The sequence below is a fragment of the Ambystoma mexicanum genome, chromosome 5p (genome assembly GCF_040938575.1).
Source record: "Ambystoma mexicanum isolate Mex_15411 chromosome 5p, UKY_AmexF1_1, whole genome shotgun sequence".
Lineage (NCBI taxonomy): Eukaryota > Metazoa > Chordata > Amphibia > Caudata > Ambystomatidae > Ambystoma > Ambystoma mexicanum.
The window spans coordinates 70,357,605-70,380,074 of NC_090930.1; the positions used below are offsets into that span (position 1 = coordinate 70,357,605).

A 22,470-nucleotide genomic window follows, 5' to 3' on the forward strand; every position below is an offset into this window, starting at 1 on the left:
CATCACAGTGAGGAGTGCATTGCTGCTAGCATAGGTGCCTCATCACAGTGAGGAGTGCATCACTGCAGGCATAGGTGCCTCATCACAGTGAGGAGTGCATCCCTGCCAGCATAGATGCCTCATCACAGTGAGGAGTGCATCGCTGCTAGCATAGGTGCCTCATCACAGTGAGGAGTGCATCGCTGCAGGCATAGGTGCCTCATCACAATGAGGAGTGCATCACTGCTAACATAGGTGCCTCATCACAGTGAGGAGTGCATCACTGCAGGCATAGGTGCCTCATCACAGTGTGGGTTTGCATTACTGCAGGCATAGGTGCCTCATCACAGTGAGGAGTGCATCGCTGCTAGCATAGGTGCCTCATCACAGTGAGCAGTGCGTCACTGCTAGCATAGGTGCCTCATCACCGTGAGGAGTGCATCACTGCTAGCATAGGTGCCTCATCACAGTGAGCAGTGCATCGCTGCTAGCATAGGTGCCTCATCACAGTGAGGAGTGCATCACTGCAGGCATAGGTGCCTCATCACAGTGTGGAGTGCATCACTGCAGGTATAGGTGCCTCATCACAGTGAGGAGTGCGTCACTGCTAGCATAGGTGCCTCATCACAGTGAGGAGTGCATCACTGCTAGCATAGGTCCCTCATCACAGTGAGGAGTGCATCGCTGCCAGCATAGGTGCCTTATCACAGTGAGGAGTGCATCGCTGCTAGCATAGGTGCCTCATCACCGTGAGGAGTGCATCGCTACTAGCATAGGTGCCTCATCACAGTGAGGGTTTGCATTACTGCAGGCATAGGTGCCTCATCACAGTGAGGAGTGCATTGCTGCTAACATAGGTGCCTCATCACAGTGAGGAGTGCATCACTGCAGGCATAGGTGCCTCATCACAGTGAGGGTTTGCATTACTGCAGGCATAGGTGCCTCATCACAGTGAGGAGTGCATCGCTGCTAGCATAGGTGCCTCATCACAGTGAGCAGTGCGTCACTGCTAGCATAGGTGCCTCATCACCGTGAGGAGTGCATCACTGCTAGCGTAGGTGCCTCATCACCGTGAGGAGTGCATCGCTGCTACCATAGGTGCCTCATCACAGTGAGCAGTGCATCACTGCTAGCGTAGGTGCCTCATCACAGTGAGGAGTGCATCGCTGTTAGCATAGGTGCCTTATCACAGTGAGCAGTGCATCAGTGCTAGCATAGGTGCCTCATCACAGTGAGGAGTGCATCGCTGCTAGCATAGGTGCCTCATTACAGTGAGGAGTGCATCACTGCAGGTATAGGTGCCTCATCACAGTGAGGAGTGCATTGCTGCTAGCATAGGTGCCTCATCACAGTGAGGAGTGCATCACTGCAGGCATAGGTGCCTCATCACAGTGAGGAGTGCATCCCTGCCAGCATAGATGCCTCATCACAGTGAGGAGTGCATCGCTGCTAGCATAGGTGCCTCATCACAGTGAGGAATGCATCGCTGCAGGCATAGGTGCCTCATTACAATGGGGAGTGCATCACTGCAGGCATAGGTGCCTCATCACAGTGAGGAGTGCATCGTTGCAGGCATAGGTGCCTCATCACCGTGAGGAGTGCATCACTGCAGGCATAGGTGCCCATCACAGTGAGGAGTGCATTGCTGCTAGCATAAGCGTCTCATCACAGTGAGGAGTGCATCGCTGCAGGCATAGGTGCCTCATCACCGTGAGGAGTGCATCACTGCAGGCATAGGTGCCTCATCACAGTGAGGAGTGCATCACTGCAGGTATAGGTGCCTCATCATAGTGAGGAGTGTGTCACTGCACGCATAGGTGCTTCATCACAGTGAGGAGTGCATCGCTGCTAGCATAGGTGCCTCATCACAGTGAGAAGTGTATCACTGCAGGTATAGGTGCCTCATCACAGTGAGGAGTACATCGCTGCTAGCATAGGTGCCTCATCACAGTGAGGAGTTCATCGCTGCTAGCATAGGTACCTCATCACAGTGAGGAGTGCATCACTGCTAGCATAGGTGCCTCATCACAGTGAGCAGTGCATCACTGCTAGCATAGGTGCCTCATCACAGTGTAGAGTGCATCGCTGCTAGCATAGGTGCCTCATTACTGTGACGAGTGCATCGCTGCTAGCATAGGTGCCTCATCACAGTGAAGAGTGCATCGCTGCTAGCATAGGTGCCTCATCACAGTGAGGAGTGCATCACTGCTAGCATAGGTGCCTCATCACAGTGAGCAGTGCATCACTGCTAGCATAGGTGCCTCATCACAGTGAGGAGTGCATCGCTGCTAGCATAGGTGCCTCATCACAGTGAGGAGTACATCGCTGCTAGCATAGGTGCCTCATCACTGTGAGGAGTGCATTGCTGCTAACATAGGTGCCTCATCACAGTGTGGAGTGCATTGCTGCTAACATAGGTGCCTCATCACAGTGTGGAGTGCATTGCTGCTAGCTTAGGTGCCTCATCACAGTGAGGAGGGTGTCACTGCTAGCATAGGTGTCTCATCACAGTGAGGAGTGCATCGCTGCTAGCATAGGTGCCTCATCACAGTGAGCAGTGCATCACTGCTAGCATAGGTGCCTCATCACAGTGAGGAGTGCATCGCTGCTAGCATAGGTCCCTCATCACAGTGAGGAGTGCATCGCTGCTAGCATAGGTGCCTCATCACAGTGAGGAGTGCATCACTGCAGGCATAGGTGCCTCATCACAGTGAGGAGTGCATCCCTGCCAGCCTAGATGCCTCATCACAGTGAGGAGTGCATCGCTGCTAGCATAGGTGCCTCATCACAGTGAGCAATGCATCACTGCAGGCATAGGTGCCTCATTACAATGAGGAGTGCATCACTGCAGGCATAGGTGCCTCATCACAGTGAGGAATGCATGACTGCAGGTATAGATGCCTCATCACAGTGAGGAGTGCATCGCTGATAGAATAGGTGCCTCATCACAGTGAGGAATGCATCACTGCAGGCATAGGTGCCTCATTACAATGAGGAGTGCATCACTGCTAGCATAGGTGCCTCATCACAGTGAGGAATGCATCACTGCAGGCATAGGTGCCTCATCACAGTGAGGATCTGCTAGCATAGGTGCCTCATCACAGTGAGGAGTGCATTACTGCAGGCATAGGTGCCTCATCACAGTGAGGAGTGCATCACTGCAGGCATAGGTGCCCATCACAGTGAGGAGTGCATCGCTGCTAGCATAAGTGTCTCATCACAGTGAGGAGTGCATCACTGCAGGCATAGGTGCCTCATCACAGTGAGGAGTGCATCACTGCAGGCATAGGTGCCTCATCACAGTGAGGAGTGCATCGCTGCTAGCATAGGTGCCTCATCACCGTGAGGAGTGCATCACAGCTAGCATAGGTGCCTCATCACAGTGAGGAGTGCATCGCTGCTAGCATAGGTGCCTCATCACAGTGAGGAGTGCATCACTGCAGGCATAGGTGCCTCATCACAGTGAGGAGTGCATCACTGCTAGCATAGATGCCTCATCACAGTGAGGAGTGCATCGCTGCAGCATAGGTGCCTCATCACAGTGAGGAGTGCATCACTGCAGGCATAGGTCCCTCATCACAGTGAGGAGTGCATCGCTGCTAGCATAGGTGCCTCATCACAGTGAGGAGTGCATCACTGCAGGCATAGGTGCCTCATCACAGTGAGGAGTGCATCACTGCAGGCATAGGTCCCTCATCACAGTGAGGAGTGCATCGCTGCAGGCATAGGTGCCTCATCACAGTGAGGAGTGCATCACTGCAGGCATAGGTGCCCATCACAGTGAGGAGTGCATCGCTGCTAGCATAAGTGTCTCATCACAGTGAGGAGTGCATCACTGCAGGCATAGGTGCCTCATCACAGTGATGAGTGCATCACTGCAGGTATAGGTGCCTCATCATAGTGAGGAGTGTGTCACTGCACGCATAGGTGCTTCATCACAGTGAGGAGTGTATCGCTGCTAGCATAGGTGCCTCATCACAGTGAGGAGTGCATCACTGCAGGTATAGGTGCCTCATCACAGTGAGGAGTACATCGCTGCTAGCATAGGTGCCTCATCACAGTGAGGAGTGCATCGCTGCTAGCATAGGTGCCTCATCACAGTGAGGAGTGCATCGCTGCTAGCATAGGTGCCTCATTACTGTGACGAGTGCATCGCTGCTAGCATAGGCGCCTCATCACAGTGAAGAGTGCATCGCTGCTAGCATAGGTGCCTCATCACAGTGAGGAGTGCATCACTGCTAGCATAGGTGCCTCATCACAGTGAGCAGTGCATCACTGCTAGCATAGGTGCCTCATCACAGTGAGGAGTGCATCGCTGCTAGCATAGGTGCCTCATCACAGTGAGGAGAACATCGCTGCTAGCATAGGTGCCTCATCACTGTGAGGAGTGCATTGCTGCTAACATAGGTGCCTCATCAGAGTGTGGAGTGCAATGCTGCTAACATAGGTGCCTCATCACAGTGTGGAGTGCATTGCTGCTAGCTTAGGTGCCTCATCACAGTGAGGAGGGTGTCACTGCTAGCATAGGTGTCTCATCACAGTGAGGAGTGCATCGCTGCTAGCATAGGTGCCTCATCATAGTGAGCAGTGCATCACTGCTAGCATAGGTGCCGCATCACAGTGAGGAGTGCATCGCTGCTAGCATAGGTCCCTCATCACAGTGAGGAGTGCATCGCTGCTAGCATAGGTGCCTCATCACAGTGAGGAGTGCATTGCTGCTAGCATAGGTGCCTCATCACAGTGAGGAGTGCATCACTGCAGGCATAGGTGCCTCATCACAGTGAGGAGTGCATCCCTGCAAGCATAGATGCCTCATCACAGTGAGGAGTGCATCGCTGCTAGCATAGGTGCCTCATCACAGTGAGGAATGCATCACTGCAGGCAATATTTGCCTCATTACAATGAGGAGTTCATCACTGCAGGCATAGGTGCCTCATTACAATGAGGAGTGCATCACTGCTAGCATAGGTGCCTCATCACAGTGAGGAATGCATCACTGCAGGTATAGGTGCCTCATCACAGTGAGGATCTGCTAGCATAGGTGCCTCATCACAGTGAGGAGTGCATTACTGCAGGCATAGGTGCCTCATCACAGTGAGGAGTGCATCACTGCAGGCATAGGTGCCCATCACAGTGAGGAGTGCATCGCTGCTAGCATAAGTGTCTCATCACAGTGAGGAGTGCATCACTGCAGGCATAGGTGCCTCATCACAGTGAGGAGTGCATCACTGCAGGCATAGGTGCCTCATCACAGTGAGGAGTGCATTGCTGCTAGCATAGGTGCCTCATCACAGTGAGGAGTGCATCACTGCAGGCATAGGTGCCTCATCACAGTGAGGAGTGCATCGCCGCTAGCATAGATGCCTCATCACAGTGAGGAGTGCATCGCTGCTAGCATAGGTGCCTCATCACAGTGAGGAGTGCATCGCTGCTAGCATAGGTGCCTCATCGCCGTGAGGAGTGCATCGCTGCTAGCATAGGTGCCTCATCACTGTGAGGAGTGCATCGCTGCTAGCATAGGTGCCTCATCACAGTGAGGAGTGCGTCACTGCTAGCATAGCTGCCTCTTCACCATGAGGAGTGCATCGCTGGTAGCATAGGTGCCTCATCACAGTGAGGAGTGCATCGCTGCTAGCATAGGTGCCTCATCACAGTGAGGAGTGCGTCACTGCTAGCATAGGTGCCTCTTCACCATGAGGAGTGCATCGCTGGTAGCATAGGTGCCTCATCACATTGTGCTCTGCATTACTGCATGCATGGGTGCCTCATCACAGTGTGCACTGCATTACTGCATGAATAGGTGCCTCATCACGGTGAGCTGCGCATCGCTGCCCCGACTACATATATGTGCCTGGAGGTCAGCACACATGGCCCTCTGAAAGGGTTAACCTGAAGAGCCTTGGTATGATTCCAAATGGAGTGAAAGGCATATGGCCGTGCTGTAGATATGCTCCTAACGCGAGCTCGAGCAGCCTGCGATTAATACTCTCTGGTTAGTTCTCACCACTGTTACACGTGATACTGCAGCACTCACCCCTCTTCACGCTCACATGTCAATCCTGCAGCCAGCTGCGCGGTTTATGTCTCCAGGCATTTCACCACAGACCCTGTGATACCCCCATATTTAGTGTACCATTTTTGTTTCACAGCCCATACGTCCTAGTGACGAGGTAATCAGCAGAACAGTCGTTTGTGGAACCAATGGGCACACTCGGGGAGCAGGGGATTGAGGGTGTTCTCGGCACTACACACAAATAACACATGTGTTTTGTTGCTCAGCTCAATTCTGCTCATTCTATCACTTCAATTTATTGTTAAATGGAAGAGTAACATGATCATTCCTATATGAGCCTCGGCGTATGCAAGTATTTCGGTAAGTGCTCTGCATAGTGTGTATGCATTTGGACTGTCCCTTATGTTACCTGCACATTGAGGTATTGCTAAACAGTTCTTCTGTGCACTGTTAGTGAAAACCATGGCTTGGCGTTTTTACTATTATTTTTATGGAGCTCATTTGGCACGAGAGCCGTTTACACATAGGCTGCTATGTCAGCTGCGTCTAAATGACCCTCGCGCCAAATAGCCGGTGCCGAAATGCCCTGGGCGCCAAAATGGGCTCCGCGGCCTTAGGCGCGCGCCGAAACAGCTGGCGCAAAAACGTGGCGTCACTTCCATTGGACGAGGCAAAATAAAGCGTTGACTCTCACCGCCCTCTAGTGGACATTACTAGAAGCGCATCCCAAATATATTGGATTTAGCACCGAAAGAATGGAAAAATGCTGCAGATTCCTTCAATATCCCACATTAGGAAATATAGAATTAAGATTAAGAGAAGATATTTTGGCTCTCTGCCAAAAAATGGTACACCGAGTTATATTCAAGTATGGGTTTGCCGAAATCACGCGTCACCTAATTTCTTAAAAGGCATTGGGCCTCATTACAACCCTGGCGTTAAGGGGTTAACGGCGCCGTAAAAGGCTGCGGCGCCGTTAAACCCTTAACGCCCGATTCACACTTTAACGCCTGCTTTTTGCAGGCGTTAAAGTCCAACCCGCTAAGGGACCTTGGTGCTAATTACGGCACCGTAATTTACAGTGCCGTAATTAGCGCCTTCCCCATTCCCATTGAGCCTCTTGGGCCAAAAATGGGAATGGGGAAAGGGCCATGGTGAATGGGGATTTACCGCCCCGCCATCCACCATGGCGGAATCCGGCATGGACCATGGTGCTAATAGCACCATGGTCCAACGCCAGGGTTGTAATGAGGCCCATTCACTCACAACAGCAGGTGTAGATTACGGCAGCAAGCTAAAGGGAGTGGAGATTTGTTGTGTTACAATCTGGTGTCTCGCAGATATCTCTGTCGGTTGCATGTCAGGCGTAATAGCTCATCCAGTCCGAGTTTTACTGTATACTTTGTGTTCATTTGGGCCCCCACCAGCCTGCCCCCATATTGGCAGTGGTGTGGCACAGCAACATCTTTACATTAGGGCATGAAATGCGTCGTTTGCGGCACGCACAGGTTATAGGTTTGTGTTGCTGGCTGCTCGGCCTCTAGCAGTATCCAGCAAACGCCTTGCCGCCTCGTTGCCTTTTTCTCCGGTTTTGCCTGCGTGCCCACTGTTTATCAACAGGGTGCTTAACAGCTTTAGGGTCTCTTTACGCGTTGGGTGGTATTCTGCAGTAATCTGCTAGACTACCTCCCAACGGGATTACTGTTATCGCCACTTGGTCTGGCCGAATTACCGCTGGATTACCAGTGGTGGTGGCAGAGTTAGTCCCCATTTTTTGAGACTCCATTGGACTCTATGGGGCATTTTTGGCAGAATTACTGATGCAGTAATTTCACCAATTTTGCCAATTTTCAGCAGAAAGTGGGAGGATTTACTTCTATCATGATGCTGGAGGTATATCCCCCACTCTAGGGCCACACTGGTAGAATGGTGGTGCAGGAAAAGTGGCAGTTATTCCGTTTCTGCCAATTCTTTCCCACACCGCCATACTCGGAATGAGCCCCAGGGTTTAGTGTTCCCGCTTCCCTGTCCAGTGGTAATCAGCAGCTTTTAACAACTCACCCCTCTGTCTCCGGTGTAATTTAAGCACCCCACAGTGCCTCCGTTTTTGCAAGCTGTACGCAGGGGGGCTCCCCAAGCATCATGTTGAACTGGCCCCCATGAGCGCTGAAATAACTTCAGCCATGCTCGCATGGCAGAATGCCCACAGAGGTACCACTAGCGGATTGTTCATTGAACGTTTTGTAGCCGTGCCACTACACACCTGCACTCTCCTTACAATTAACTTAGGTTATTTTTTTACATTTTTTTTATTTACTTGTATATTTAATCACATAAAAGAGATTTTTACAAGAGTGAGTTTCAGTCTGGACAATTTCATTTCAGATAGCGTCTTAAGGTAAGTGTGATCTTTGCATTTAGATTATTTGATGGTTCGTTGTAACTCCGACCTCTACTGTCACTTTTGTTCTTTCCATTGCCAGGGTCAAAAGTTTTGCAGCAGCCGTATGCCATCGAGTCTTTTCTCCTGTGATAAGGCGATTCCACCAGATCTGTTCGTTCCCCACGAAGGAGGTGGCCGTCAAAGGAGTGAAATAGGCGATCCCGGCTTGATGGAGAGCAGGGCAGCGCATCAGTAGATGTTTTATCGATTCAATTTCTTCGGGTTTTCTACAGGATTTTTCCTCTGAACCTGTTCTGATCGCAAGGATTTCTTGAGTTGGTAAGACATTTAGGCGTGCTTTTAAGCGAGTTCTCATCAATAATTTGTCGGGATATTTTTTGCAATACTCCATGGGTTCTTTCAATTTGTTAGTATTCATGGGAAGATGTGCTAGAAGTTTCTTTGTTGCGGCTTTGTCGATCGTGTTGATCCAGTCCCAGTATCCCAGTTTAGTTTTTATCCTAGTTGGATTCTCCTTCACTTCTTCTTCGGTGCATGCTATTTTCTGTAGTTTTTGCTTTTGGTCCGCAGCCCACAGATTCATAGTATGATTGGAGCCCTTTTCAAGTTCTTCTGCCATCATTTGATAGATTTTGAGACTCTCTGGGTGAAATATCTTTCTGTATAGCTGAAGAGAGCTGTGGTCCACCACTGCTTTCAGAGACAGAAGGCCAAGTTCTCGCCTTATAGGAGCTATCGGAGTAGAGTTTGGTAGACCCAGGACTGCTTTCCATATGTGGCCTTCATGTTTTTGCCAGAGTAAATGAGGGATTAAAGGTATGGCGTCCATGCCGTAAGTCAATGACGGAACAATTTTCGCCTTGTAGTAGTTTATTGCTGGTTGAAGTGAGAACTTGCCGTATTTTCGGTCTACTAGTCTCAATTGCGCTGTCAGATTTTTAGCTTTTGACCATAGGATGGATTGCATGCTGCCAGATTTCTTCGAGCTGTCAAGTTGTACTCCCAGATATTTAAAAGAGTCCACCACTTCAATTTGTGTCTCATTGAGATGCCAGTGAAACCGCTCCTTCTTTTTGCTGGCCGGCTTTTGTAGGATCATTATTTTTGTTTTGGATTTGTTAATCTCCAAGTTGTTTTCCAGTATATACGTTGACAGATTGTCCAGTTGACGTTGGAGACCAACCTGGGTAAGATCGAGTAAAATTAGGTTGTCCGCGTACAGCAATCTAGAAATTCTTGCCGACCTATTTTTGGTGGAAATGATCTGATCTTACTTTGGCTATCCTTGAAATTTCCCAAAAAGGATATGAACAGCGCCGGAGCCAGGGGGCAACCTTGCTTTACTCCGCGACACGTCGATATGGAATTTGATGTTAAGCCTTTGTTGTTTAGGCAGACATTTATGCTGGTGTCGCTATGGAGACTGATTATGGGCTCCAAGATTGAATCCGGACAGTCCCATGTCTTCAGTTTCGCCCACAGTTTTTGCCTGTCCACTCTGTCGAAAGCTTGAGATAAGTCAACAAACGCAAGAAAGATTCGAGGGCCTCCTGTCAGGACTCTTTCTTTGAGTATAGTCAGACACATTATGTTTGCGCTGGTACTTGCGTTTTTCTGAAAGCCTGTTTGCAGCGGATCGAAACATTTAGAGGAGAGAGCCCATTTCCGAAAATGAGACAAGAGGATGGAGGCGAAAATCTTCCCAATAACATCGAGAAGGGCTATCGGCCGATAGTTCAGAGGATCTTCTCTGGAACCTATTTGAAAATTGGGATGATCAGAGCTTTTGACCATGATTCCGGGACTGTTCTTTTTACTCTGCACATTTTGAAGATTGCACTAATAAGAATAGACCACTCGTCCGGATGTTGTTTTAAATCGCAGTTCGCTAACCCATCCGGTCCGGCTGCTCTTGATGGGTTTAGTTTCATTATTGTGGATTTGATGTCACTTATGTCCTTCAAATCCACCCATGGTGAGTCGGTAGCTCGTATAAACACCTCCTTGTTACCTTCTGGTGGTTGGAACAAATTCGAAAAGTGCATACTCCAATTTTCTTCCGGAACTGGGTTAATCATGTGCAAATTTGAGAGCTTATTGGGTTTATTTATCAATGCCCAAAAGTCTCGGGATTTTTTGTTGGCGAGGGCCTTCAACATCTGTTCGGCGTCCGCTTGATATAGGAGGCTTCTTGAATTTTTCAGCCATTGTTTGTAATGTCTAGTTTCCACTTTGAGAGTTTCCCAATGTGATGGTAGGTTCCAACTTACTGCTTCTCTTCTTAGTTTTCTTAAAGCTCTGCGTTTAGCGACCAAAGTTGCATTGTATTCGTGGGTGTGCTGGATCGACTGCGTATTGAGGTTTTTTCTAGGCTTTTTGAAGGCCAGAAGAAGTGGAATGTAGCTCGGTCTAGCCACACCATCTTGTAATGCAGGATCCGACATAAGGGTTGTAAACTGGTCTGTAAGTTTGCAGACATCTGATGCGATCATACGTAATCGAGTTTGTTGCGGATTAGTCTCGATTTTCGGATCGTAAAACAACGCCTTGGTCCCCTTATATCTGCATGTGAGATTTAGTAAGTTGTGGTCACTGTGTCTTGTTTTGACGACACTGAAGGACACTATGTTGAGATATAGAGAGTTGGAGACAAAGATATAATCAAGAGTGGCCGATGATGTATCACGTTCCCAAGTTGGAATCAGGGCATCTGAATCAGTCACCATGGCCGAGTTATGAAGATTACGCGATTTCATGATTGCGTTCCATGCCAAACCCCTATTTGCGGGGGTCGAATTTATCGATTGTTTTCTTTGAGTCGAACTGCATGTTGCGCAATTGGCGTTGAGGTCACCGCAAATCAAAATATTGGAAGATTTGTAGTTGATTGCGATTTCATCGATTGTGTTGGTCACTTCTTCGCACATGTTCTCAGTTGAAGTCTTTTGAGGATTCCAGTACACATTTATTATTGCTACAACATCTTGGGCCTCATTCCGAGTATGGCGGTAAGGGATAGCGGCCACCGCTAACGAGAGCGGTGGCGGTAATCCCTTACCGCCATACTCCGAGTTCCCTTTGCGCCATGGTGGTTTTAACACCTGCTTTTAGCAGGTGTTAAAAACCATGGCGCTAAGGGACCTTGATGTTAATTACGTCACCGTAATTTACGGTGGCGTAATTGACGCCTTCCCCACTCCCATTATGCCCTATGGGGCAAGAATGGGAATGGGGAAGGGTAAATGGGGATTGGGGAATTACCGCCCCGCCAACCTTGGAATGGGGCGGTAATTCCGCCATCCACCAAGGCGCTGCCGGTCCGGGTACGGCGTCAACCAAGGCGTTAATAGCGCCATTGGTTAGCGCCGTACTCGGAATGAGGCCCCTTGTGTTCCCGACTTAGTCAAGAAAGTTCCCGAATTCCATGTGGTTAGAACTGCCAGGATTTCGTAGGTCCGCTTTATGACCTTTATGATTGATACCCTGGAGCCAGTCCGGATCGCTGTGAGTAAACCTGACGAGGGGCTGCCTAGTGGTCCCTTGTGGGCCGGAGATATTTCAATGCAGTAGCCGTCGAGGGCCGGTTTTTCGCGCAGCCACGTTTCTTGCAGACATATGATGTCATAGCGGCTGAGGTCATGGCTCTCAGGTTCAGTAAGACGGACATGTCCCCTGGTGTTCCATGATGCTATACTTAGGATTTCACTCACAGGTGTTGTCGCAGACGAATGGGATGTGAGTATCATCGACTTAGCATCACCAGATGATTGCTATTTTTTCGACCCCGGAGTTTGGATACTGCAAAACCAGCTCAATTTGTCCTTCTTTGTTACTTTTTCTAGCTCAGTCGGGGTTTGTTTAGGAGCTCTTCTAGCGGACATGTCATCGAACAGTGAAGTTCTTCGTTCATGATCTCGAAAACGTAGAGTTGTAGCTGATTAGGTTATGTCATTACTGCCTCTTCCTCGTATAAGTACTTACTTTTGAGCTCTCTATCTCCATGACTATTTTTATACTTTTTATGTCCTGCCATTTTCTCCACTTGTCATATATGTACCCTCACAATCCCCTAGATCTGGGGTCTGCTAAATGTGGCTCTCCAGATGTTTTGGACTACAACTCCTGTGATCCTTCACTGATGAGTATGCTGTCAAGGGCCGATGGGAGTTATCTGGAGTTTTGTTTACTTATTTAGTTATTGGACATGTGTATGGCACCTATACACATGTGTTTCCAGGCGCCACAAGACACAATGTGGGGGACAAGGGAATAACAACAAAACAAAAGATGGTTATATTGACCTTGTGAATGTTATTTCATTCCTGTGCAAATGCATAGGGAAAGGTGGTACGTGCAGAGTGTGAGGGGTAGAGGGAGAAGTGCAGGAGTTGGGCATCACCAGGAAGGGTGGCCAGAAACAGCTGGGGGGGCCAAGAAGACAAGTGCCAGAGGAAAGGGAGGATGAGAGCGGTGGGCAGGGTGGACTAAGTTGGGTACGTCCTGGAAAGGGAGCCTGAGGGCAAGTGCTGGCAACGGATGCAGGAGGGACTGGTGGGAGAGACACAAAAGGTAACAGACCCCTGTCCTATATAAAAAAAAACATGCTGTCCTCCAGACACAGACCACAGTCTGCGGCGTGCAATGGCCTGTGGTCTTTACTGATAGAGGGCTTAAGGGTCAACATGTAACAGGTTCCCTTCAGACCGCAGAGTCGGGCGGTTGTTTAGCACAGATTACTGCACCTGTAACAGAGAACTTCTCCACTTCAAGGTGCAGTTGGGACACCCGGCAGATGGGATCATCAGACTGGATGCATATTAGAACGGCCTCTTTACAGGTTTAGTACTGACAGTATGAACATCTCATCTGGTGCTGGAAGGAGTCGGCTGCCTAGATAATCTCCAAGTGGGGCCATGGCCAGGGGGCTTATAATGTAGAGGAGGCGCTCTACAGTGCGCATGTCTTCCATACCCCGAGGATCCCTGAACTAGTAGTCCATTATTATTATTTATTGAGCGTGGACCTAGCTTCGAGAAGCAACGGAGCGCTTTAGAGAGGTGTACAACATTACAGATTCATAACAGAGCGCTTTTCAGAGCTAACAACAGAAGAGATATACCACGGTGGGTAGGATACAGAGGGCCATAGAGGAGGGGTAAAGCTATACTGGGTGGCAGGGAGGAGAGGGGTGGATGGCATCTAGCGAGTCAGGTGGCATAGGTTGACTTATTTTTGTAAAGCGCCTGGTGATGCGATGGCCTAGGTGTTGAGGAGCAGAGAGTCCTTATAGAAGTGGGTCTTGAGTTCTTTCCAGAATTGTTGGAGTGCGGGGGCGAGTCAGATGCTGACAGGGAGGAGGTTCCATAGTCGTGGGGCGTAGGCAGAGAAGGCTTGTTTTCTGGTCCTTTTCTTTTTGCAGCGGCAGATTTCAAGTCTGCACGTTTCCTTGCTTCTGGTGGTGCACTGGTGGTTTCCTCTTCTGGATATGGTACTAGATCCGGTCTGGCGAATTCCCGCATTGCGTTAGTCAGTGTTGGGGCAGTTGAAAATCTTCCCACACAGCAGGTGGAGATGGGAGCATGGAAGTTGAAAGGCAGAGCTTGCAGAACAGGAGCTTTTGAGTTCAGTTAGTTTGGTCAGTGCGGAATTTGAACCGCCTGGCTTTTGGCTGCCCTTTAAGCATACAATAGGTACTGGGGATATTTCACAGCTTGAGTGGGAGAAATAACATCCGTCCTCTTTCTGAGGGGTACAGGAGGTAATGCATGGGATATTCCCTGAAATGAAAAAATCACAGGAAAAGAAAAATGACCATGTTGCACATTACCATTCAATGTAGTGAAGTCCTGTGGGTTTTGACCAACTCTTAGTCCGGCACAGTTTTGCTTCCATGTTATGTACATGGACACTGGATTAGTACAGTCTCTAGAAAAATGTGATTTTTTCATTTCAGGTATTATCCCGTGAACTTTGTTTTTGAAAACGGAATGGTAAGCTGGCATTTTTGTATATTAAAAGGATAATGGGCCGCATTGTTTCCATGCCGGGCGATCACAACTCCTGCAGGCGGGAGGTGATGTTCCCGCTAGGTCTGACCTGGCGGGTTTAACACCGCCCGCCGGCAAGCGGACGAGGAAACACCGGCAGCATTACGAGATGCTGCCGGTGTTTCCATGATCCCCATTCCCATTGAGACCCATAGGACTCAATGGGAATGGGGATTAACACCATTCTGCTTCCGTGATTCCCGGCAAACCGGGGTTGTAACCAGGTGGTTTTACTGCTGTGGTTACGGCCGGACTGTCTCATAATGAGGCCCAATGTCTTTTGCCACAAGCCTATTATCGGGAGGAACACTTGTGTTAGACATTTTCTAATCACCTCTATCAGCAGCAGCATGTTCACTGGTCATACGTTTTTGGACACATAAAGACTGTACATAAACTATATAAATTATGTATATTTCAGTTTAATTTAGAACCAAATTACTTGCACAAACTGGATTATTATGGAAGAAATTTGACTGAGCTTACTGAGTATCAAATTGGATTTAATAATGTCGTGTTTCATTTAGTAATGGAATGTAAAGGGTATACAACGGTTACTCTAATTAATTTTTATATATTTTTGTTTTTCTCTTTCTCTTTGATTGTTTTGTACTTAATGTTTGTCCTGTATTGAATGGTGGATATCATATGTATATGCAAAACATATTTGCAATCCTTCTCTCATCTCCTTCTCCTTGGCATTTACTATACTTTATTCACACTGATGTTATTTCATTTTATTTTCATTCAAACTATATTGTTTACTATATTGTTTATTTTCATTTATTTGTGGGACTTTTTGAATCGAATATGGATACGCTCTAAATTGCCCAGATTTTTTGTTTTGAAAAAGGCCCTTGAGAGGCCGAAACACGTGTTAACAATCAAAGGGCTGAACAAATTAACCAAATTTGTGTTCTGTTTGAACTACCTTTCAAAGATAAGCCATTTTGAACCCAATTGGATCTTGTGTGGTGCAGTCATTGTGTGGTTCATGGCATAAAGTACAAACGCTGCATGCTGGAACATGAAGTCCAAGTTCCAGGAGAAACTACTTGAAAGGAGAAACACTGCATGCGGGAAAACGTGTAGCAATTGGCAAAGGTCAAGACCTTCCTCTGATCGCAACTCCATCTCAATGCTCTTCAATATCCAGCATGTGTTTCCTTTGATCAGTTTCTCAATGGTTCCAGGAAATTAGCCTTCAAGTTGCAACATGCAGCATTTCTCCTTTCGGTCAGCTTCTTAATGGCTGTAGGAATTTTACCTTCAATGTATGATTTAATTTATTTATAAAAATTACAGGGCAAGCAATGTATTTTTGAAACGTGTGCAGAATTTACGATTGATAACAGAGCGGAGGAAATGGGTTCTTTCCAAAGGGGGTGAGGGAATGTGACTTGAAGGCCAAATGTTGCAGGGGAAGGTGGAAGCATGGGCAATGACAGGACAGGATGATATCGCAATGGCATGGTGGAGAAAGTGCTGAATTAAGTGTGGAGGGGTGACGGAAAATGCTGTACGGTTGTCCATGAAGGGTAGAGAGAGAGGAAAAAAGGGCGATGCAGGAGTGTGGAGTGCTAGGAAACAGATTCTTCAGACAGGAGAGCTTTGAGGTTGGATTTAAATAGTGGTAGAGTTGGAGCAGTACAGAGCGGGGAGAGGAAGAGTTGACAAACGCTGGTGAGTGATTTGAAAAGTTATAAGGATGTGACAAAGACAATATTATCTGTGATAAAGTAATTGAACTATCTCACAGGACGAGTTGCTTGAAATTGGCAGCACTGTATTTCACCAAATCTGACACAGACTTGCCTGTGTGTTGCAAAATGCAATAATTGTGAATAGTGTTTGGGCCCTTTGAAATGATATGGGGACATATATGCTCAATCGATCCATCTGAACTATCGAGAATGTGGCTTAAAATACCACTCCGCAGCAGTACAATATGTCATTTTCATGAAGCACAGCCAATTCGCTCTAATTTCCATTTTTCACAATTTCCCCCCAAAAATGTTGATTCTACATCCACGCTTTAGGCATTATGGCAAGTACACTTCACGCCGAGGTGACTAGTGCACGTACAGGTAAGATGTGAGGTTTATCGAGCAGATTTCAGCGCTCTCAATTTACATGGTGTCATGACCTGCAGTTAAACCAGAGCTGGTCTTTATTTACCATTCTGAGACTTGTTCTCTCCACAACGCCGTTTCCTCTTTCCTCTTGTTTGCTAGCTGTCAAATCTTGGATGCCCCACCCCCCCCCCATTCTTCACCTCAGTCCCTCAAAACCAAGGTTCTTTTCTTTCCTTCCTCCTCTCCTTCTCCTGTTCCTCCTCCATCTGGGCTTCTTTTCTTTCCTTCTCTTCTCTTCTTTCCTTTTCTTCTTCTGCTCATAATCTTGGAGTCATCTTCGACCACTCTCTTTCTTTTGCATTACATATTTCGATACTGCTCGCTCTGCCCGCTTTCATCTTTGCAATCTTCATCATGCTCGTCCTTTTCTTTCATTTCAGGCCTCTAAACTTTGGTAAAGGTGCCGGAGCCGTCAACCCCTTACTGCCCCATTTCGAGTCTGCTCGCGGGAACCCGCTAAAGACGCCTGGTAAAACCAGGCGTCCTTAGCGGGGTCCCGCGAGCAAACCAGGATGCTAATAACGGGCCCGTTGTTAGCATCCTCCACATTCCCATTGAGCCCTATAGGGGCTTTAACATTAACATTAACATATGGTGTCACTCGGTTTTACCAATGAATGCAATATAAAACTCACCAGCACGCATCCAAACTTAAACCTTTAAGGTATAATACACACCATTGTACTCACATTCATAACCACAACTGTACCAAAACACTAATGAACCCACAATCAAACATACATATTCAGCTTTCCTTTGCAAAAAGCAGAATTAAGTTAATCAGACAGCAGGTCAGGTTGCTCAGTGAGCAAAGAGGATGCTGCTGGGATTGTCATACAATGTCTAGGCAGGGCCATGTTAATGAATTTTTGGGCCCGGGGCATAGACTCCTTTGGGCCCCCCCTCTGAACCAGAGAAATTAGAGGATCCAGAATCTCTGGCCACCCCCACCCCCACTTCACGATCACAACTGACAGCTTGATATTCTGTCCTGCAGCAATAACAATGGGGTCATTACAACCTGGGCGCAAAGCGATACCGGGCACTGGTAATGACATTGGTGCCGGTAATCCCTTTGCGCCCTACTACGAGGTCCCTTTGCGGGTCCCGTAAAGGCCACCTGGTTTTACCAGGCGGCCTTAGCGGGAGCCGCAAAGGGACCAGGGAGCAAATAACAGTACCGCAAATTGCGGTACTGTTATTTGCACCTTCCCCATTCCCCTTGAGCCCTACGGGGGCTCAAATGGGAATGGGGAATGGCTCTGGTGAATGGGAAATTACCAGTCCCGCCGACCTCGGACTGGACCGGTAATTACTCCATTCACCAGACCGAAGTCGGTCTGATTTTGGAGGCAGCCATGGCACTAATAGCGCCATGGCTACCTCCAAACTCAGAATGAGGGCCAATATGTTCCTTTCCGGGCCCCTTTCCCTCTTCAGAGTTGCTGGAGTAAGAATAATAAACCAGCAGCATTTTCTTTCCACTGTGAGAGTACTTGCGTTCAAGCATAGGTCCAGAGCTCAGTCTAACAATAGTAGCTGCTAGGAAGGGTATCAGGTAATAATGTCCCCATACATAATGTCCCCATACATAATGCCCCCATACATAATGTCCCCACACATAATGTCCCCATACATAATGTCCCCATACATAATGGCCCCAGACATAATGTCCCCATACATAATGTCCCCACACATAATGTCCCCATACATAATGTCCCCATACATAATGGCCCCAGACATAATGTCCCCATACATAATGTCCCCACACATAATGTCCCCATACATAATGTCCCCATACATAATGCCCCCATACATAATGTCCCCATACATAATGCCCCCATACATAATGTCCCCACACATAATGTCCCCATACATAATGTCCCCACACATAATGTCCCCATACATAATGTCCCCATACATAATGGCCCCAGACATAATGTTCCCATACATAATGTCCCCACACATAATGTTGCCGGGAAAAGCCGTTGGCGACATTATATATGTTAATGTTAATGTTAAAGGACATTTGTACTGCGCACTATCACCACCGGAGTGGTCCCCTGGCGCTCTGGCGGCTCTGAAAGAGGAGGGGAGGTTGAGTTAGTGGGAGGAGGCAGGAAAAGTGCACAAGAGCAGTGATGTGCTGTTGGCGGCCTCAGTCCGGTGGGTCCGTTGGCTGGGCCTGGGGTGTTTGCGGCCGGTAGTCGTCGTGTAATGTGTGCAAGACTATGTGTGTTTTTGTTTTGTTGTTGAAATGTAGTGAGGTTTGTGCGGTTTGTTGTGCTGTAGATTTTGGTTGTGTTTGGTTTGGAGTTTGAGAGGTGTATGCAGAAAGGGAAATTGTTAGTAGGGTTGGTTAGTTTGCGTCTCTGTCCTGAATTCAGGCGCTCGGCTTGCGCAGTCTCCCCTGGTGCGGCTCTCTCCTGATCTGGGTCCGACTGGCATACAAGGTTCCTTACTCCTCTGGCCCCCACCTCTAACATGCTCTCCCATAGCTCCCCTTATCCTCCCTTCATACTCCTGTGGCCAGTGCACCTGCCAATGTCAACCTCTCAGGTAGAGTGGTGATTGCCAATATCTCGACAATTCCACACCACTGTGGTACCTGGCGGTAACTAAGGGACGGGTGAAAGTGTTGGTGGGAGTGTCTGGGGGAGTTGGCTCAGTCTTCGTGCGTGCCGCCTGTGTTCCAGTCTATCCGGTGTCACCCGTCCAGGTGCCGTGGGAGCTACCTTCTCGGGTCGGAGATGTCTGTGTCCTTTCCGGATTAGTCATCCTTTTTCCGGTTTCGGTTTCCAGATTTAGTCTGTGGTGTTGAAGAGCTAGGTTTTTAGTGATTTCCTGAATTTTAGGTGATCTTCATTGTTTCTTATTTCTTTTGGGATATTGTTCCAGGTTTTTGCGGCTAAGTGGTGGAAGGAGGTGCCTCCAAGTTTTTTCTTAAGGTGTGGTTTGAGTTCCAGGCGGATTTCGTTGCTTGATCGGAGGGGTCTCGTGGTTTGTAGACTGTTATTTTCTTTTGTAGGAATTCTGCTCCTTGTCCGCTGATTGCCCTGTGTGTTATGCACATTGTTTTGAAGGTAATGCAATGTTTTATTGGCAGCCAGTGTAGTGTTTTTAGGGCTGGAGTGATGTAGTCTCTTCTGGATAGTTTGAGGAGTAGAAGAAATGGAATGTTTAAAGGTAACACATAAATGGGTTTTAAAAATATTGACGATAGAGACACTTATTTTTCAAAGGAAACTCATTCAGTTTTATATTACAGGCGGGGAGAAAGAGAACCCTATGTATACCTGGAGAATTGGTGGCACTGGAACCTATGAGCACAGAGAAGGGTCAAGGGACCTAACCAGATGCCCATACACAAATGTGTCTGCTGTGCAGTTTGACAGTGGACAAACTCCTGTGAAAACTCCCATATCGTTGAATGGACTAGGTGGCCTATGCAGTGAAAGTCCCAGGAACGTGCTGCAAAGCATGCCTAAAAAGAGGACAAATTCGACCGGACAGACAATCTATGGAGTCCAAACCAAGATGATTCGGGTGGAAGAAATACACAATGAATAAAGAAGAGAGGGAAAATCAACGTGTAAAAATACAAAAGGGGAACCAGGAAATGTTATGGGATGGGAGCGATGGAACAAATGTTGAGTATAAGCCACACGTGAATAAAGTGTGACAAACGGGCTGGTGGGTTACCTCAAAGCGTGACCTTCTTTCAAATTCTCATAGTGGCTGTAAAATTATCTGACGCATATAGTTAGTTTAAGGTTAACTGGGTAATAGAGGTGGGATTTAGATACAAGTAAACAAAGGTATTCTTTAGGGACACATACATGTTTAGACTAGGAGAATATAATGTGTTAGTACTGACATTGTAGAAATGTTGTAGGATACCTCCCATATTAAAATAAATTATATCACAGAAAAGGGTGATTAGGTGATTATATTTTTATAATATAAAAAAGATAAAAAAACAAAACATAACATTTGTACGTTCAATTACAAATTACAAATGCATATGTCATCCATCATAAAAGTAAGAAAAATGACACCTAACAACAAAATACAGTGATCCCAATACAATTGTGTTTGATATCTGAACACCACGATTACAAGCTATTTCCTTGAACTGTATAAAGTATAAGACAGAGCACATAATTTCCCACCTGCAGCAGATCATGCCATTTTTCGCAATTTCAAAATTTCTAACAAAACATACTGATAGTTGTTTGGATCAATGCCACCGTGAGCCCATGATTTCGACATAATGGGTCTTGCACATGTATAGGGAAATGCAAATGATATCTACTTCAGTTCTAGTTCATTGGTGTTCTCCAAGGCCAGAGGCATCAAGAAGTTTGCAGTTGCAATTCTAATGCTGATGGAAGGTGAGGCACACCTCAAGTGGAGGAAGCCTGAATGGCGTTGTCTTTTCCGAGACACTAGTAAATTGGGTGTTGCATGAATCGAGAGTCTATGGGTCACTTTGCAGGAAAGATGAGCATTTCAGGAAATCACTCGATCTCCCAATATTTTTTCTTTGTATGATACAAAGCACGGCTGTAGGCAGAGGGCTGGCTTTGAAGGGCATTGGGGACAGTACACCCGAGTATCTCTCCTCCTTCCTTGTTTTGTACACACCTTACATCTTCTGTATGGTTGTGTCTTCCTGGGGGTGGCAGGCACATAATCCGCAAAGTGTCGTTCTTGCAATCTGGCTACATCCTCTACTTCTGCAAAGTTGGGAGTTGGTACATGCACAACGGTCAGCGAAGTTAAAACTGCTAATTCAAACTTCAAAAATATCAGTTTGTTTTCTAGAGCGGCTGCACAATATACAACATATGCATTGTATGTAGCTAGATGCATAAGGTAAACTGCCAACTTCTTGTACCACGTGCAAGTCTTACGCTCTACATGGTATAACTCAAGTAATTGGTCTATTTTGTCTACTCCTCCCATGTACCTGTTGTATTCCAGAATACACTTGGGTTTTAGCACTTGCTGAGCCTGCCCGTGTACAGTGACAAGGGAAGTACTTTCATCATGAATAGTACTCAGCATGTGCACATCCCTTTGGTGGCAGAATTTTAGTGCCAACAGTTCATCATGCCGCAATGCCATATATGCTCCCTTGTCCAGCTTCTTACACGCAAGTTGTCTGGGGAAGCCTTTGCGGTTACTGCGGATTCTACCGCATGCCAGTGTGCCCACGTTGTACAATTCCTTGATCAGTGGTATTCTGGTGTAGAAATTGTCCACATACAATTGGTGACCCTTGTGGAACAATGATGTGGCAAGATCCCATACAATCCTCTCACTGGTCCCTAAATGGGCTGGGCAGCCGGGAGGGTTTATGCTCGAGTCTTTTTCAGTATAGACTTTCACGCTGTAGGCATACCCAGTGGTACTTTCACACAACATATAAACCTTGATTCCATATTGTGCTCTCTTGCTTGAAATATACTGCTTGAGCAGTAGCTGGTTTTTGAACAATACCAAAGGTTTATCAATGAACATGTTCTGGCTAGGAACATACACCTCAGAAAATCGCTGTGCAAAGGGCTTCAGTAATGGCTGAATTTTGAATAACCTATCACAATTTGGGTCAGTTCTTGGCAATGCTGCAGAGTTGTCATTGAAATGCAGCATACGTTCTAGTGCTATGAAGCAATCTTTACTCATTGTTGCTGGAAAAAAGGGCTTGCAAGTACAGGTTCCGTCGACCAGTTCAGAGAAATAGACGGCATCCTTGTTTGTCCCAAGAGCAGCGTGAAACCCCAAAATGTTCTCATCTCAACACTCGTAGTTGGAACCCAAAGGTGTGCTCGGGAATGGGGTTTCAGATTGGCACCTCTTTCCCTCGAGAACTGTTCAGCATACAGA

The 22,470-nt window shown here is 47.4% G+C and overlaps 1 protein-coding gene across 1 annotated transcript; it reads right to left on the minus strand.

Annotated features, from left to right (window-relative positions):
- Positions 1–21,090: 21,090 nt before the first annotated feature.
- On the minus strand, positions 21,091–22,269 carry LOC138480489 (piggyBac transposable element-derived protein 4-like). The gene has a single exon (XM_069612265.1). The coding sequence runs from the start codon at positions 22,267–22,269 to the stop codon at positions 21,091–21,093; it is 1,179 nt and encodes a 392-aa protein (XP_069468366.1).
- Between the last annotated feature and the right edge of the window lie 201 nt (positions 22,270–22,470).

Excerpts from the sequence above, each read along its gene's own strand:
- LOC138480489 (XM_069612265.1), bottom strand. The coding sequence starts at position 22,269 with ATGAGTAAAGATTGCTTCATAGCACTAGAACGTATGCTGCATTTCAAT.